The sequence below is a fragment of the Electrophorus electricus genome, chromosome 9, assembly GCF_013358815.1.
Source record: "Electrophorus electricus isolate fEleEle1 chromosome 9, fEleEle1.pri, whole genome shotgun sequence".
NCBI lineage: Eukaryota > Metazoa > Chordata > Actinopteri > Gymnotiformes > Gymnotidae > Electrophorus > Electrophorus electricus.
The window spans coordinates 3,818,672-3,836,278 of NC_049543.1; the positions used below are offsets into that span (position 1 = coordinate 3,818,672).

General features: G+C 41.0%; 1 protein-coding gene across 8 annotated transcripts; it reads right to left on the bottom strand.

Annotated features, from left to right (window-relative positions):
- Positions 1-806: 806 nt before the first annotated feature.
- Positions 807-17,563, bottom strand: serinc5 (serine incorporator 5). 8 transcript variants are annotated; one of them, XM_027006286.2, is made up of 13 exons: positions 17,145-17,563; positions 15,670-15,990; positions 13,334-13,501; positions 11,276-11,454; positions 10,460-10,542; positions 9,408-9,501; positions 7,929-8,140; positions 6,445-6,537; positions 5,506-5,632; positions 4,616-4,685; positions 4,429-4,465; positions 4,110-4,257; positions 807-3,378 (listed from the first exon to the last, which is right to left on the bottom strand). In XM_027006286.2, the coding sequence occupies exons 2-13, from the start codon at positions 15,793-15,795 to the stop codon at positions 3,234-3,236; spliced, it is 1,482 nt and encodes a 493-aa protein (XP_026862087.2). In that variant the 5' UTR covers positions 15,796-15,990; positions 17,145-17,563; the 3' UTR covers positions 807-3,233. The 8 variants fall into 8 exon arrangements, with proteins under 8 accessions (XP_026862087.2, XP_026862089.2, XP_026862091.2 ...); XM_027006288.2 differs by having other exon boundaries at positions 15,670-15,700; positions 15,821-17,563; XM_027006290.2 differs by adding an exon at positions 15,506-15,550 and having other exon boundaries at positions 15,821-17,559.
- Between the last annotated feature and the right edge of the window lie 44 nt (positions 17,564-17,607).

Sequence of the window (17,607 nt, forward strand, 5' to 3'; positions counted from 1 at the left end):
TAAGTCAAGTACCTTAGCCATTGAGCTACCACTGCCCATTATTAGCTAATCCAACTAATCAGATAATCCAACATTATTAGCTAATCCAAACTGTACCCTCAATGTTAGTCATAGTAGTGTCTTTTGGGATTAATATTTCTTAAAGAGATAACAAAATGGGAACTTCATGGCAAATCAATTCAAAAACTGCTCATTTGGTTGACACACATTCTGGGGCAAAGATGGGTTCACTGACCTCTGATTCTTAGTTTACTTACATATTGTCTGTATGTGCCACTTTTTGTAGAACAATTCCACCCTGGGCCCGCTGGCAGTGATCCTTTTTGAAACACATTGTAAGGGAAGGGAATATCGCTTCGTGTAAGAAGTAAGAGGAGACATATTTGGAATTTTCTGTCTACAAAAGGTACATTAGGTTATGAACCTTAGCTTACTTTGAGGAATGGCTATGATGTTTGAAAATCCGGTTCCATTACGTTAAGAGACGGACTTCAAATGGGCAAAAGTTGTAGCTGTGTCGGTGTCAGTGTTAACTGGAACTGGGCAGTGTCAAGTTAATATTGATCTCCTTGATCAATACATTATCTGATCTTTCTGAAATTGCAGTATATACATTTTTACATTATATATTACATTTTAAACAGGTTTAGGCTCTTAGACAGCTGTGGCAAACATGTAAGCACACGTAGCATCCAGCAATGTCTCAGTTCTGTACTCATGACTACATTAGCTCACTTTCAGTTCAGTTCAAACCATTTACAGATGTACCCATGCACTCAATTCAAGCCCAAATTTTCTTTCCAGAGTGAATGAACATACCTTTTATTTTTGTAACTTCTCATCTTTTTTATTGAAAGAATGAATTAAAAAAAAAAAAAAAAACCCTCAAAAAGTCAACTTTGTTTCAAATACAAGTTTTTATCTCAGGCTCATGTCCACCTTCTTTCAGAGAAATACATCATAAAAGGTAAGAAATGTAGAACATAAATGGTATATCAAAATTAAGGTAATGTTTCTGTAAACATATCATATTTATAAACATATGCACTTTTTGGAAGGGTAATAAATTTGACATGCAAAATTAGTAAGAACAAAACAAAAATTAGAACTCTTTGTAAACACACCTAGTGGTCATCTTTAAAATGGACACTATACACTAATGTTTCAGTCTTCATATTCTGTTTAAGAAGTTATGCTTCATCTAGATGCAGATGGTGTGACGTGAGAGAGAGAACCAGGGTTTTCACAAACGTAGAAAGAAAAGGACTATGCTTCAACTCAGCATGTTGTTACAGTGAGTGCAGCACCTGTCTCTCTGAAACCTGAAGCTCTAGCCACCCAGTAGTACTGCAGCACATTCTGACTCACGCAAGTCACAGAACAAGAACACAGAGGAACCAGTTTAAGGATACGAGGGAGCAAGTTGCATTTGGGGAGCTTTAACTTGCGTTGACCCTTTTCTTTAGCTTAATTAGTTTACATCTATGTAGAACACAAGTGTTTTGCAGGTTTACCTGGGAAAAAGGTATTAGCTCACACTGTCAACTACTTGGCACTGTTAGCAGATTTGACACATTTTGTTGAAGGTAAACAGCACGAGAACAGAAATCTTTACTGCAGTTTGACTGTTACAGGCAGTGCTGATACCCAATATCCAGATCCTGTTCTGATGGTATTTTGACTAAATGGCTCATGTAATCAATGCAAAACACCTTTATTCACCAAAAAGCAAACAAAAGAGGGCTTCTTTTGGAATATTACAAAACCACAGGACATACCCCTAAACATAATATTCCAGTTCTAAATTTCACTGCACAAATGTTTTACCATGAAACGTTAAGACACACCCTACAAAAAACTGGGATTCTAGTACAAATGCTACATATCTAATATAGGCTGAAAAACACATTTGGAAACTATATTCAGAAAGTAAGCACAGCTTTAACAAATTTGTTTGAACAGTTTCCATGTTAATTTGCTAACACTCAATCAAGTGACAAAACTTCACAAATTAGGGGCATTATAATTAAACCAACTCTACAGAGCAGTGTAATATTGTTTCAGTATAAAAGGTATATTGTAGTAAAATTGATCATAAATACAATGATTTGACAAACAGATGTTGGCAAGTCTTGGGCATGAGTGTGAGCCAATTCTCTTCATATACGTTGTAACAATCAAGGCATGTAAAACAGTGACATTTCCATGCTAACTGTGGTAGTACAAACACTGCAGTTAAAAACTGAAAAAGACCCAGACCAAAGATCCGAGCGACGGTGCTCAACAAACTCCTTCCCTGCAAGCTTCATCACTTTTTTTTCCTGCACTTCACATGTATAAAGACAACAACAAAAAAACAAAAAACAAATCCTTAGAAAATCTTACACCTAAACTGGCCGATGAGAAGTAGCCTTAGAACAGGTTGGTAACATTTTTCCTTCTTGATGTCAACAACATTCTCCAGAAGTCCACATTCTCTAACTTTCTCCAAGATTCTCTAATGTTCTCCAAGTCTGAGATCAGAAGAGTGAGCTGCAGGAATGTATGCTCTTCCCTTCAAACAACGGTTTTATTATGACTTATTTGTATGCAAAAGCATAGAAATTGGCCCCCTATGTTTGTATATATAGCTCAGGGACAGTGGTTTATTTCATTTGGATATAAATGGTCTACAGGGCTAAAACTACTATTTTGGTCTGCTTATGGAAAAAACAAAAACAAAAAAAACTGTTCCATAAAAATCTGAATGAAAAGACAAGAACAAAAAGATAAGTCACAATGAAATTCTGGGAACAGAAGACATGCTCTTCTTGAATTGCATAGAATACTTCATCTACCAAAGGATGTAAAATGTACCACGCAAGACACTTTTAGGTGACGTAAGCCTGAGCAGTGTTTTTGTTTACCTTCATGTTTTTTTCTTATAAAAATGAAAAACAACAAGAACAACATATCCTTACTGTCAAGTAACTAAATTGGCATAAAAATCCACAATTGTAACAAAGCTCTCGAATTTGTCTAGAAAAAAAAAACAAACCAAAAAAAAAAAAAAAACAAAAAAACAAAACATGGCCTTTAAGGCTTCAGATAGCTTTTCTTCTGCCAAAAACTTGTACAAAAAAAAAACATTACAAAAGAACATAAAATTAAACATTTGTGATAGAAAACATCTGCAGGATGTTGGAGAACAGTGGAGGAAGTTTGTATTTGGCCTTGTTTTTGTTTAGTTTTTTTTATGCTTCAAACCTCTTTGGGAAGAGCATAGGAGCAACCAGGGTCCACATGTAAAGAAACAGACACACCCAGCAGGACGCCATCTTTATCCAGAACACTGACCAGCTGCCTTCCAGCAGTCGCTCGATCTTAGCGTTGTCGTAACTGCAGAGAAGCACAGATGACACAGAATATACCTCACCTGTGGCTACAATGGAAAGCTGCTGATTCAATTAAATGTACATGAATACATATGGATCAACTTTGACATGTAAAAGTACAAAAACACTTTCCAGAAGATGAAAGCTGACACAAACAAACAAACAAACAAACAAACAAACAAACAAACAAACAGCAACCCGCCCCCCCCCCCCCCCCAAAAAAAACCCCAGGAATTTGAAGCACTTTCCCAGATCACATCCAGGGACTTCCCAAAGACACCCGGTGTTATGTGCCCAGTTCATGTAATCAACAGAGTTCTTTAAGACGTGAATGAGTCAGAGCATGAAAGTAAACTATTCAGTTCCCATTATGGCACAGACACACACCACAATTAACTCAAAGTTTTTAAGTCAGATTTCTCAGTGTGTGACTTGGGTACACATGTACCATCATTGATAATGAGTCTAATAAATTATAAAAAAAAAATAAAATCACAACCTATATATCTGATAATAAAATATCAGATTTTTTGTATAGCTTTGCAATCAAATTATTTATCAGGATAAGATTTGATGCCCTAATATCTGAGGAACCGAGATCACACGGGGGAGCCAGTATTCATTGATGGACTTTCATAGACATTTTGTGATGAGCAAAACAAAACCCCCAAAAACAATTCTGGAAATGCACATGCGGTAAGCAACAAGGGCTAAAGTCAAGGAGAAATGACTTACTGGAACCAGTTTGTGACAGTCATCATAACATAAAGGGAGCCGAGGAAGAAGACAAAGTGGAAGTAGGCATAGCTGTAGACCGTGCCATCTCTCTCGTCATAAATAACGTTCTGCCCTCCTGCTGTGTTCTCCTCGTCATCATAGTCATCTGAAACACGTCAAGAGCACTTTCAGCACTTTGAATATGCTATGCAGTACCCATGCATGACCACAAGGAGGTGCCATCAAGCTCTCTGGAAAACAGGTTAAGTGCCTCATTAAAAAAAAATCCAATTCCTTTTTCGACAAACAAGTTAATTTAGAATTTAATTATTCTTACCTGCATCATCACTGCAACAAAAACAGCAGCGTGCTCTCTGAAATCATGACACCAAAATAAACTAATGTTCCTAACACCATGCCAGCATATTTTGTATGGAATGTGAAAATCTACTCATTTATGTGAAACAATGTCCTATCAGCTCATTTAAAAGTTCAACACATTTTAAAGGCATGAAAAATTTTACCTCATTTTCTTGCATAGAATTTCTGTACACTCGCAAAGCTGCTGAACTCCTCTTGGTGGTAGAAGTCAAACTGTATAGAGACAGAGATAGTTAGAGAAAGCAAGAGAGTGTGAGAGATGGAGAGCGACAGAGAGTAATGCAGTACAGACAATATGAGTCTATCCAAATACAAGGTCAGTTTTTCCACTTAGTCAAAACCCATCATCATGTGTGACTCAGGAGGGAGCAGGAGACGCGATCAATGTGGTTACGCAATTCCTCATCAAGCCGTCATTAATGTAGAAGAATGTTTAAGCTCAAGTGTTTCCTGGGAATCTTTGAAATGGCACTAGATAAGAGCCCCTTTTCTGCTGAGTACTTCTCCCTCCATATTGCTGTATTTCATTGGAGGGGGGTGGGGGACAAACAAACAAACAAACAAAAAACAAAACACTGGCGACATGAAGGGGGGAAAAAAAAAATCACGTTGAGATATGGTGTTGAATCATATGGCTGACAATACACACCGATAACACCTGCATTTAAATATGGTCTCGGGCATTAGTGGGACAACCTCAGCAGACGTGTCTGTACTTGATGGAAAAAACATATGAGGTTCCCCCCAGTGTTCGAGTTAAATGTAGAAGGCTTCAATCTTCCCTTTAGCTTCAGCAGGGCTACCTGCTTTTTATGTCCACACAAACAGAGTGCAAGAACCAGAAAATTACATGTTTAAGTCCTTTTGGCACCAGTCCCTTCACACACCCTTCCAAATGACCAGGTTTCACTGTTGGGTGACTTGATTCAGTGGTATAAATACAGGGGGGTTACTGCGGAATGGGAGGGAATGAGCCAAAAGTGTAGAGGGAAAAAAAAGTCACATTTATTTATTAAAAAAAAAAGGCTAATACCAGGAGTAAAGCACGCAGCCGAACAGAATGGCTGTCCCCATGCCCGTTACGATCTTGTTGTCACTCTCCGATCCCGAGTTGAAAGGGAAGACGCAAACGGTAACGTTCACTCCATCTTGCGGCACCACTGAGAGACAGAATTTCTGAATTTTAAACCAAGCACTTTAATACGAACTAACCAAACAAAGAATAATTATTCTGAAATAACTGGTTAACAGTGATTTTGCTTCCTGCAAAAAATATTTTCGCATGCTGAATCCAAACATGGTTTCAGAATTTGTCCATCTCCCATAGTTTTTTGTTTTAGTATCTTGTCATTATGTATGAAAAAGTGGTACCAAGGAAAGTGGACCCCCTCTATGTTGGCACATTTACATTTAAAGAAGGCTGGATGTTCCTGAGGCCAAACATAGGCAAATGTCATACACTCAACATTTCAGAAGTGCATTTGTACACATTTTAGGTGCAATAGCCTTATTTCTGAAAGATTTAAATATAATCACTGACAAATTTACGGTCAAATCCATACATTATAGAAAATCTTAAAAACATTTTCGAATTCAGCATTAAATATACTATAAAGGTCCACCTATTCACTTTTGGAAGCAAAAAAAGTTTAACTTTAAAGTTAAACTTCCAAATGAAAATGATACAAATAAAAGATATTGAACCAAACAAAATTTAACAAACAAAAAAATAATTATTAAGATCAAAAGATATCAAGATCAAGAGAAGGAACAAGAGAGAGAGAGAGAGAGAGAGAGAGAGAGAGAGAGAGAGGGGTGAATCAGGATGTGGTATAAGGTTTCAGAAAGCTACTGGAGCAGTGGTTTCAAGCAATGTATGAGGCTCTTATCCAACCACACGCTTATTAGAGGACACTCCCCAGTGTGAAGCTAGGTGTGCACCCTGTGGAGACAAAGACTGAGCTGCACGCACTTTCAATGGGCTTGCTGGCAAAGGCGGAGAAGGTGAGGTACATGGCGTAGACACTGATGATGGCAGGCTGGAGCAGCCCCGAGGTGGGCTGGACTGCAGAGGAAACACACAGCACACACACAGCTACTTAGCACAGCACACATTCCCCATCTTCAAGTTTGACCTTGTACACGCTCAGTGCCAGCTTCTGGGCCCCAACCAACCAACCAACCAACCCACCCACCAACCCACCACCCACGACTTCCACTGGAAGGAAGCACAGCGGGTTTCAGGCTCCATGATTTGTCATAGCGCTTGCTATTTATTTACTGCACAGCTGCCCAATCTTGGTCCTGCAGTGTCTATGCACTATATATGTTAGTATTTTTCCATAATCCAACACAACCACTTTAAACTTGTTTGCAAATTCATTAATATTCAGAGTCAAGTCAGAGCCAAGAGAATACCAAAATGTAGAGAGAAGTGGCTGAGGACCAGGATGGAGAATAACTGGTTTAGTATACATGTTAACAGTCAAAGGTTTGGACACACCTACTTTCTGCCATCTTCTACATTTTAGGACAACATCTAAGATATAAAAACAATGAATGCTTCATATGTAATTGTACTGTCCTTAAATATTGACTGACAATTTTAGATTTTTCAAAAATAGCCACGCTTCAGTTTGATTATTCTTTGTGGTCTATTAAAAAGCCTTTTTCCAATAGGTATGAAAAATTTGGGGGACTAGCACTTGGGGACTAACTTTCTCATTGAAAACTATATGCAGCATTTTGCTTGCACAGCTGATGACCTCTGGCCGAAATGTCTCGTTTCTCAGAAAAAAGAATTTTTCACTAGATTGAAATGCCTTTAAGACCATGAGAAACAGATTCAGTCAGGTGTCCTCTCTTGACTGGTACTTTTTGGTAGCAACACCTGTTTTTTGAGTTTCAGATGGACTCTTAGATGCTCACTGACCTTCATAGAAACCTTACATCTGTGAGAATGGACTTACAGGTTTCTCATGCTTAATTTGGCCCCGGCAAATCAGGAACTGGGCATGACGCTGTGGGAATCAACTGAGAGTGAGGTTGGAGAAGTGAGGCTCCACTGTCGGTTTGATCTCACTAGATGGCAGTGCAAGGATCAGCTAATACGGTCTTCTCTAGCCACTGCTGTTTGTCTCAGATCAAAGAGCTTTAGCCTACAATTACTTCAGGAAGCCTGGCCCTGTAACCGTGCACTCCAGAAAGAAAATCTCCTCAACTCTTGAACAAAATACTGCATATCAATTATTTAGGATGGGTAAAACCTTATTACTTTTGCAATATAAAAGGTCGTTGACAGTCCCCTTTAACATCAGATCTACCGCAAATGATGTTCCACTCTGGAAACCACAAATAAACAAGGCAGATGGTCCACTCCCACACAGTAAACAAATGTCTGCGCTGGAAACTACCCAGGAGAGAGGGGCAGCCCGAGAGGCAGACGTGCCAACTCACATGTCTGGATGCAGGGCGAGATTGCAAGCATGGAGATGACGACGCACAGGCCCGAGTTCATGCCCAGGAAGATCTTGTTGAGGAAGCAGGCCTCTGCGTGCGTGTAGAACATGGCCATGAAGACCATGGCCCCCACAGCCACAGAGAAGAGCACCAGTGTCACCAGGGCCAATGCCGCATACCACAGCTTGTTATGCTCCACACCAGACGTCCTGCGGAGAGGGAGTGTGTGCGTTTTTTGTGCAAGAGGGGGAGAGATTTAACTTACTAACACCATTAAATCCAAGGAACCTTTAATAGCTTTGCATTTCTTTAATGTATAAAACAGCATTATTACATTTTATCAAAACAAAGTCACAATAAATGAGGCCACCAGGACAAGCAGTCAGGAAGTGGGCTGTGGCGTAAATAATCTCTCCCCGATGACCATGCGGAGTGACTTCCCTACAATAGTGACTTCCTTGTGTCAGTGACTTCAGTGCCCTTTTTCTGGGATTCCGTGTCGCATGCTGCTTCATGCAGTGTGTTTTTTTTTCAGACCGTGTTCCTTCCACACAGTTAACTTTGCGATTTATGTCTGGCCCTTTGTGCTGACGGTATGGGTTTGCGTGAGCTGAAGAGAGGAAGTGGCGCTCTTCGCTTTCCCTCCCATGTGCTTCCTCAGTCTGTGGCTCCTGGTTGTCTCCCTGCCTCCCTCTCTTTGTGTGAACAGTCCAGGACGGGTTCCCCGGATCTACCCCACCAATCCAAACCCCTCCACCTTGCCTCCATTATTTATGAACACAAGCCACTGCTAAAATGTTTGAGCTGGTTATGCTGTGGAATACTTGGAATAGAACTAAAGCACTGTGCAGATGAAAGTTTTCAAAGGTAATACAAAAAAAAATACAGTGCATAAAGCATGTATTATTACTTATATGTTTTGGTTCATTTCTTGACAAAAGTTACTGTCAGCATTGGCTAGAGTGAACTCAAAGCTTGGTTCATTCTTGCCAACGAAATGCTCCTACCACCCTCATACTTTTCTGCTGCAAAATTAACAATGCTACTCCCAATTAGCACACTAGTATATCAGGCTCATAGCACTAGTTTGATTCAGCCCAGTATTTAGAAAAATTAATGTTAAATGCTCCCATTTCCTGTGTCTTTCTACCAGTTATTTAAGCTCCTTAGGCTACATTACTGATGTATATGAACCCGACCGCCCAGCCAGGGAATCTATGTAAAAATGTGTTATTGTGGAAATTAGAAGCAGCCAGATTATAGTGCACTCCCACTACCATGTCTAATGATTTCCAGATGTGCTGTCTCAAGTTACTAAAAAGACAAAAATGGATGCAGGGATGGAAACAGGAAAAGAAGAACTGGAAAAAGATTTTTCCAAATGTCTGATTTGTTTTCCTTTGGTAATGCAGCATGATGGAAGGAGGATTCCAAAAATAGCAAATTAGAGTGCCCGGCACCAGAGGCTCATCTTACCAGTTCTGGTTCCACCTGTGAGCGAACTGGACAAGGAGCATAAGCTGAATGAGGAGGAAGAGGAATCCGCCGATAGCACCCACGTAGCGCCACACTGGGGAGAGAGCGAGAGACACAGTGAGAGAGAGAGAGAGAGAGAGAGAGAGAGAGAGAGAGGGAGCGAGCCCCCCCCCCCCCCACACACACACAGCAAGAGTGAGGGAGAGCCACAGAGAGAGAGTGAGTGTGAGACACGAACAGTCATAGAGGGCACGTTGAGTCTTCAATCTCAACAGTTTCTTTATTTCTGTGACTGACACAAACAACAGCCACCTCTCTGCATGGCTGGCAGCTCTCCAGATGGCTACTCAGTTTCCTTGACAGCAGCTAAATTATACACACAAAATAACTGCATAATTCAAGAGAGGGAGAGACGGAGAGACACACACAAATAAACGACACCATGTATGACTCCAAGCGGAATACATAAGGCTGTATTGAAACTGTGGCTGGCTGGCTTGCAGATGCTTTCAGCAACACAACTGTGTTGCCAGATTACATCTGGGAAAGTGAAATATTGAAACAATGTTGGAGAACTGTGTCCATGATGGTATGCGCTCGGGTTTTCTCGAGGTTTATTAATTTTTTCTAAATTTTCCATTGTTCTCCAACATTAAACCATAGACAATACATGTCATTTATGTCATTATTTTTTGAAACACACAGTTAACATCTTAATCTTAATTTAGTTACCGTGCATTAGTTAAAGCCCTATTCTCACTATTAGAGCTTTTATAGACTGTTCAGAGTTTTGAGAGTTCAGAGTGTCTGAAGCAACGTTTTGAATCAGCTGCATGGAGATTGTGTTACTATGAAAACAAAAGTCACAAAGTTTTTGCTTACAAAGCCTTAGTTCCTCTCTTCTAGTACAATGTGCTTCACTTTACTACAGCCTGTACCCACCAGACCTTTTCTCCAGAGCTCATGAAAAGAAACAACAATATACACAAGGGAAACAATACCTAGGATCGCCATAGGGAGTAACCGACAGTGAAAGAGAACAAAGGTTATACCTTCCAGAAAATTCTTTTCGTCTGGTAGAAAGAAACCTCCTGCACAGCAAGCCAGCAAAACCACAAACTTCAAGAACCAGAATCTGGATGGACAAAAACAGGATTCCTGTCAGGAATCAGGACACAGTCCTGCTCTCACATGGCCAGTTCAAGTGAAAACACGCAGACCAAGAGAATTCACTGTCTTATTGAGCAGTAAGTAAAAATAACAAAAAATGACAGACAAGTTTCTTGAACATTTGCATGTGTTTGATTTGGGGTGAGTTTAAGCTCATATAACCATCCTGTTTACTAGAGCATTTCACACATTTGATTAAGAAGGCTACTTTGGGCAGTTCCACATGGGCTTCTTATGTGTGGCTTTTGGCTCTTGGACGGCTTTGGAGTGCATTCCTATACTCCTGCTCCGCACCCTGGACATGCACTTCTACTACTCCTCCACGCCATTTGCATACAACACAAAGATCCGATTATTGTGATGTGAGGAGGTCTTGTCGGATCTGGGGAGAGTAAAGCTCGCCTACCAATGCGATTTCCACCGGGCAGGGCTTTTAATTAAGACCCCTATTCAGCGCAACAGGAGTGGATGGATAATGGAGTTTAAGGAGGAGCATACAACAGAACAGAATGTCTAGAGAGCTAGATAAAAGCAGGCAGCCAAGCGATAGACAAGCTTATGGACCTCCAGTGAACCCGGGGTGAGTACTGACTCTCCTCCACAGGGGCTGCGGGGAGAGCCAAGGGGAAAAGGAGTGCAGGAATGAGGCAAGGCTGCAGGACAAATGCCCCGGAGGGCATTTAGGACTGATCGCTTACCCATTGTGGACGGCTGCCCGGCAACCCGTGCTGGTCCGTATTCGGACAGTGAACACGGCGAAGAAGAAGAAGAAACAGGCCATGCCAAAACAAACTTTGTACACAGCAGAGTAGCCCACCAGATCACTGCAGTTCTCTCCAGCATTCAGCTTTTTGCACATCTGTGAGTAGAATGGAATCTAAAATAGAACAGGACAGAAACAAGATTACTGTTTGTAAGGAACAGCGCCCTACTAACAGCCCTCTGGACAGGCTGAGCCAAAACAAAACCAGTACATATACATCAGACCTAATTCAACCAAGTAAAATGTTTGTTTGGAGCACACAATGTTTACTCCCTGGAACATAATGTGTATTCTGAAATTCTCTTGTTCCAAATCCATTAACACCAAATTACCACTCCAGTTGTTTTGGGTAATTGCAATTAAACTATAAAGTGTGTAGTCTCTACATTCTTTACACTTTCATTGTATTTAAATAAAATGGGACTGTTTTTAGCCAGCATTAGCAAGATGCATTATGTAATCAGATTCTATTAAAATCTGAACTGATGAAAATTTATTTTAAAGACACAGGAGCGCGGTACAGCAGCTCTGTATGTATTCAAAGGACAACATGAATTTTCTAATTTGGATGCAATTTGATGCTCCTACTTCTCCACAGAGCAAGCACAACAAGACCCAACCACTCTGACCTGCAAACACAGGAATGAATAGATAATTATATTCCCTTTATGACCTGCTATACTAAGCGTCGCTGTCAGTGGGAAACAGAGATATGGATTTAGAGGGCTCCACATGTCATGCCAGGTCTTGCAAAATAAACTTTTTCACATTTCCTAGTGTATATAAAGATTAACTGATGGCTCAGAGCTACATCTTAGCTTTTAACTGTGGCTTGCTAATGGAAAGTACAGCTCAAGGTGTCAAGATGTGCATGTGTGTTTGTGTATTCTAGTTATGTTCCATGCCATGTTGAGGCTTCTAGGTATGTTCTATGGAAGTTCAGGACAAGGATTTCTATTGGTTTATGCATTTAGGATGCACGGACCTGTAATATACAAACCTGAACTACAGTGAGCTGAAAACACGGAATACACCTCCACAAGATTCCTTTGCTTCGACATCCTTCATCACTTCTGAGGCGGATCTGAGCTCTTTTAGGGTCCGAGACACCTCCCCCCTCCCTGCGAGAGCCCTTTTGTGACGGAACTTGTCTTTTTAAGCCTCTTGTCTTTGCCTGGCATTTACACAGTAGGCAGTCAACAGGCGAGCAGTAGGACAAAGGAGAAGGCTTTCCTGGAGCACACAGCGGCTGGGTCCACATCACACACTGCACTACAGCATTCCTGCTCCGCCGTCTCCATAGCTCGCACAGGCTGCTCTCAACTACAGAACTGGGAGCCTTAGTGAGGGGTGTAATGGTTTGTTCTGGGTACACCACGCCGTCCAAAAATCGTGCTCTCAGTGTTATGCTAATAGCCTAGTGAGCTTCACTCTTCCATTTAGTCTCCCACAGTGCTGCACAGTTATGTGTTCGACTTCTGTGGTTTGGACTGATGTGCTGGCTGGCGGTAGATGAAGCCTTCATGTCTGTAGCTGTCTCCATCAGCAGTGAGCACTTTGGAGTCCATCCCTAGCAACGCTAATTAAACTAAAAAAAAAAAAATCTCCAGTGACTGAGAGGGCTTTTTCATTTAAGTGAAGGCAGAATTATTTCTCATATCAAGGAGAGAGCTACTTTGTTTAGTGTGAAATATAAGGTTTAGAAATATAAGGACAAACAAAAAATGAGGGGTAGATTAAGGTCTGTTTCGCTGTGATTAATAACTGTATGGTCAGAGTTTAACTAAACTAGGGAAATACCATGACTGGTCACAAGCTTTCAATGGGAATTACTGAGACACCACTGTATGTAAAGCAGAGCTGACCAAAAAGTTATCCCTCACCTTGCAGAAAGCTGTGCAGATGCTCTCGCAACAGCTACAGCACGGTTTCTGTGGGGGGCTGATCTAAAATAAAACGGCAGCAAAAGTGACAGGAGCACGTCAAAACTCACGTGATCACGCATTTCCATCTCCACGGTGGGCGACATCATGACGACACAGGTGACGGTGACCAGCATGAAGTAGAGAGCGTACATGAAGCGTGTCCCTGTGGACTGCCTGATCTTGGGGCAGCAGCCACAGCACAGTGAGCAGGCATCCGAGCCACAGCAACAGGCCAACTGGAGCAGAGACGCAGACATCTTGACAAGGTTCCCACTAATGACTATTATTTAGGCAAAACTCTTGTTTTGTTTGTATTGGTAAAGCTTAAAAGCAGAACTTTAGCCATGTGGATTTAATGGTATAAGTATTAGCTCTGCTACAGAGACGTGCTGTTCACAGGTTTATTATTATTTGAAGTAATAAAATTTCAGTAGAGGCTTTGTTTGCAATGCTCAGAAAGCATGCCCCCCCCCCCATTCCTGAGAGGCCCTCATTGGTCATTTTCACGCCTAGCAGCAAAAACAGTGAACTCCTATTGGACAGCACAAGCAAGGTAGTGCTGAACTGTTACTATGAAACTGGGCACAGCACCTGACACTGCTTAGACACAACAATTTGCTGAGTTTCAGTCTAAACACAAAGCCCCGAGATCCTCCTGCTACTCAGGATGAGGGCAGATATAGGATGAGTATGCAGTGTCCAGGAAGGACTTAATCTGGTCATCTGCTGACTGCAGACAAGAACTAGACATACATCTATAGAATACATCTATAGAAAATATATATATATATATATATATATATATATATATATTTTTCACATATAGAGAATATCTATATTTCTCTATGCACCCCTGTTTTCTTTTCCTCAGTTTGGACAGAGCACTCTCCACCATTTCACTGCGAGTTATACTGTGTATGACTATGTATGTGACGAATAAACCACACTTGAACTTGATCTATGAGTGTGTTAGGAAATGAGTGTAGACTCCAGTCTGATAGTTTTGAATTCAAAAGCCCTGATGGGGTTTTTACTAGTGAAAGAGGTATTTGCTGTTGGCTGGCCAATGCTATATAACCTTTTACATATAATGCATGTGTACCTCTGTAACAAAGAACTAAACTATGAGAGCAATTACTTTCCTCTCAAAGACAACAGAAATCCCACATGCAATGCACAGACTAATGCAGGCTCTATTAGCAAAGCACTGTCTTAAAACAGACAGTTCAGGAGGGTCTCCCCCTCAAATCCACAACAGATGTCCCGCCCGCAAGACCTCATTCTGCATGAGCATTGCACTTTTGTAAGCCGGCGGGTCAGGACGCAAACAGTGACACTGAGTCCAATGCTTCAACCACATCAGATAATTCACCCGTGAGACAGCCCATCCCCAACTACACCCTCCACCTCACCCTTTGTCATAAGTTGCCCTTTTGCACTTCCCAGCTGCCGACCAGGATGAAAGGGTAAAAAGCGTCAGGCTAGGGCTAATAATTTGGATACTAACTTTCACACAATAAATGCTGAGACCTTCTCAAGCCCATCTCTGGTTTACACTGTTTATTAATTGTATTTCCAGGGCAGGTCACCCAGAGGACTATGGGTACAAATTCACAGAAATGTACTATGCACCATGTCCTGGCTATAGTCCATTTGGGTGATTTAAAGCCTGATACTTAGCAACCCTGCTACATTTCAAAAACTCACTTTACATGACATCAAAATATTAATCTGTCATTTTGACTAAACAGAACAATGACAAGCTGTACAAATGAAATGGAAACTACATTTTTTTTATTAGTGAACATAAAACATTATTGCCAAAATCTGGAAAAAGTTAGCTCGATATGAAAGAGGTCTTTGTTGGTGTGTGAGCTAGGACACTGCAAAACTCGGGCAAAAATGTATAATGATGTGTACACATAAAAAAAATCCCTTATTTGTATAAAGCAAAAAACACAGTTATGTGTAACATTTAAGCATCTTACTTTAGGATCAGATCAATGGATTCAAAACAGGGATTGGTGGATGGATGGAGTTTGGTTGGCAATCGTTTGAGGAAACGGCTTCTTTTTCAGTAGCAAATAGTGAGGCTTTGGGTCGGTGGGGTCGTCAGTAGCAGGAGTAAACAGACTTCTTTGAGCTGTAGGTTAGTTCTCTGCTTACAACCTCTCACACATCGCAGAGGTGATTAACAGTGTGAAATGCACAGCTAGCTGAGAACATCCTACTATTCTCACCCTATCATCAGTGCTCTACTTCAAACAGTTGTACTGCTGCTGCTACTACAAGGCATAAAAGTAGAAGGCAAAGTCTTACACTCTGGTTAAATCACACATACACACGTTAGAAAGAGAGCATGCCAACAAGATATGCAAACGGATTTCATGGAATTTCATCACACCTTCCTAGTCACAACACAGATCAGCAGTGGCCTGAAACCACAGGAATGTTGCTCAATGAACAGGACCATGTTAATTCCTAGATCACGAAGACTACAATTATATACAAAAATATCTGAAATTCCCATTTTTAGAACAAAAACAAAGACTTACATTTCCAATAGATTCGAGTTCCACTTGTCCAAGACACCTCTCATTTATAAACAGGTTATAATCACTGAATCATCATGCAGTCCAGCTGCCTTGGGCACAGATTGGCTCAAGTGCAGACAGATGAGGGAGACGAGCCAGTTAGACTGCTCACACTCAAAGGAAGATAAAACCTTAAACGAACAGCATCAAGACAACAAGGAAAGGTTATGCTGATCCAGACTTTTGCAAGAATGCAGTCGTGCGGACACCATATTGCGCATGTCATCACTGGATTTCTCTAACTAGGTGCCTGGACGGGAAACATCCGTGATTCGTGAGGTTTTTAGCACTTTAAGAAAGTCACACTGACCTCACTCAAACATTCACCAAGGGCTGTGGGGCCAGAGGCTCTTGACAGGCTTAGCGCTAATGAGACAGCCCTGCCGCCGCTACAACACAGGCGGTCGGCTCTGTTTTCCAGTGCTAATCTTATGCAAACAAGCAGCCTCATGGATCCAACTAGAAAATGAAAAGAGCACCCCCGGACCACGCAGCACACAAAAGAGGGTTACAAGAAAACGTGGGCCACTCAAAGCAGAAATTAGCACACTGAGAATGTGCACGACACTATGTTGACAAATCTTTTGTTGTTCTTTTTACCCCGATTAACCGAGAATGTTCTCTAAAATGTTCCCTAATTGCGTTTAATCTATTACTAAATACGTAAGTTTGAATGCGTTTAAACAATAGCGGTGTTTCCTGTAAGCAGTAAACAATGAAAGAAGGAAAAAAACCCGACATGTATGTCTGTTGACGAAGAAGAACAAAAATGAAGCTCTCAGAAATAGTGCAGAACAATATAGCAATGAACACTGTATTGGACTGTATTGGAATAAATGATGTAATGGTGCCGCTGTACCCAGACACCCCAGTATAACTGAACCATACGTGTACGCGTAGATTAAAAAATATCACTAAAGAAAATAATTTAGCGTTTACAGTTTCTAAAAGACAGCGTTGTTCAGTAAATGACAAACTGCAATAATAACGAACAATGATATCTTATTTGCTAACAACTGAACAAGTCGATTTTCCTTTCATATGAACAAAGGAGAAACAACTTTTGAAGCGACTGGTCGTTATACATTCGTAATATGTACAATATTCTCACTTTTCTTTGTAATGACAATGACTACACGCTCAAACACTTAAAATAGTTTGTTAAACTGGGTTTTTAAAAAATGACAGCGACGACAAACTAGAGGAAGCTACCACGCTGGTTTCCCTTCGACCTGATCCTCCGTTTAACGACTAACCTTAACATGCGGGCATGTATGCCACTCACCTGAGACAAACAGCAAGGGGTGCACATCTTTAGAAGGACGACGGGTGTCCACTTTCACATATAAAGTTCCAGTTTGGGACAGATGTCCTGATAAAACAGTCGCCAAGCAAAACGCACTACGCGGAATCGCGCGTCCGCTACGCCTTACGCTTTAGAGCATTAACAAGCCACGGGTACGTGCCGAAGCCGCCATAAAGACCCTTATAGCCAAGGTGGAAGTAACCTACATACGTGCTAACGCATAACGCTGAAACAAATCCAGATACTTCCCATATTTTCTATATGTACTTCGTTCCCCCCACCTAATCAAAAAACATTCCCGTTATGTCACTTCCGTTGTCGTCACTGTTTCGCAAAGACGTCCTTATTTTGTCTCATGGCACATACTATGAAAAATGTAATTTTGCACTTCAAAGCTAATTTACTCTACTTGATCAGCACTTTAGGTAAAAACAATCAAGCA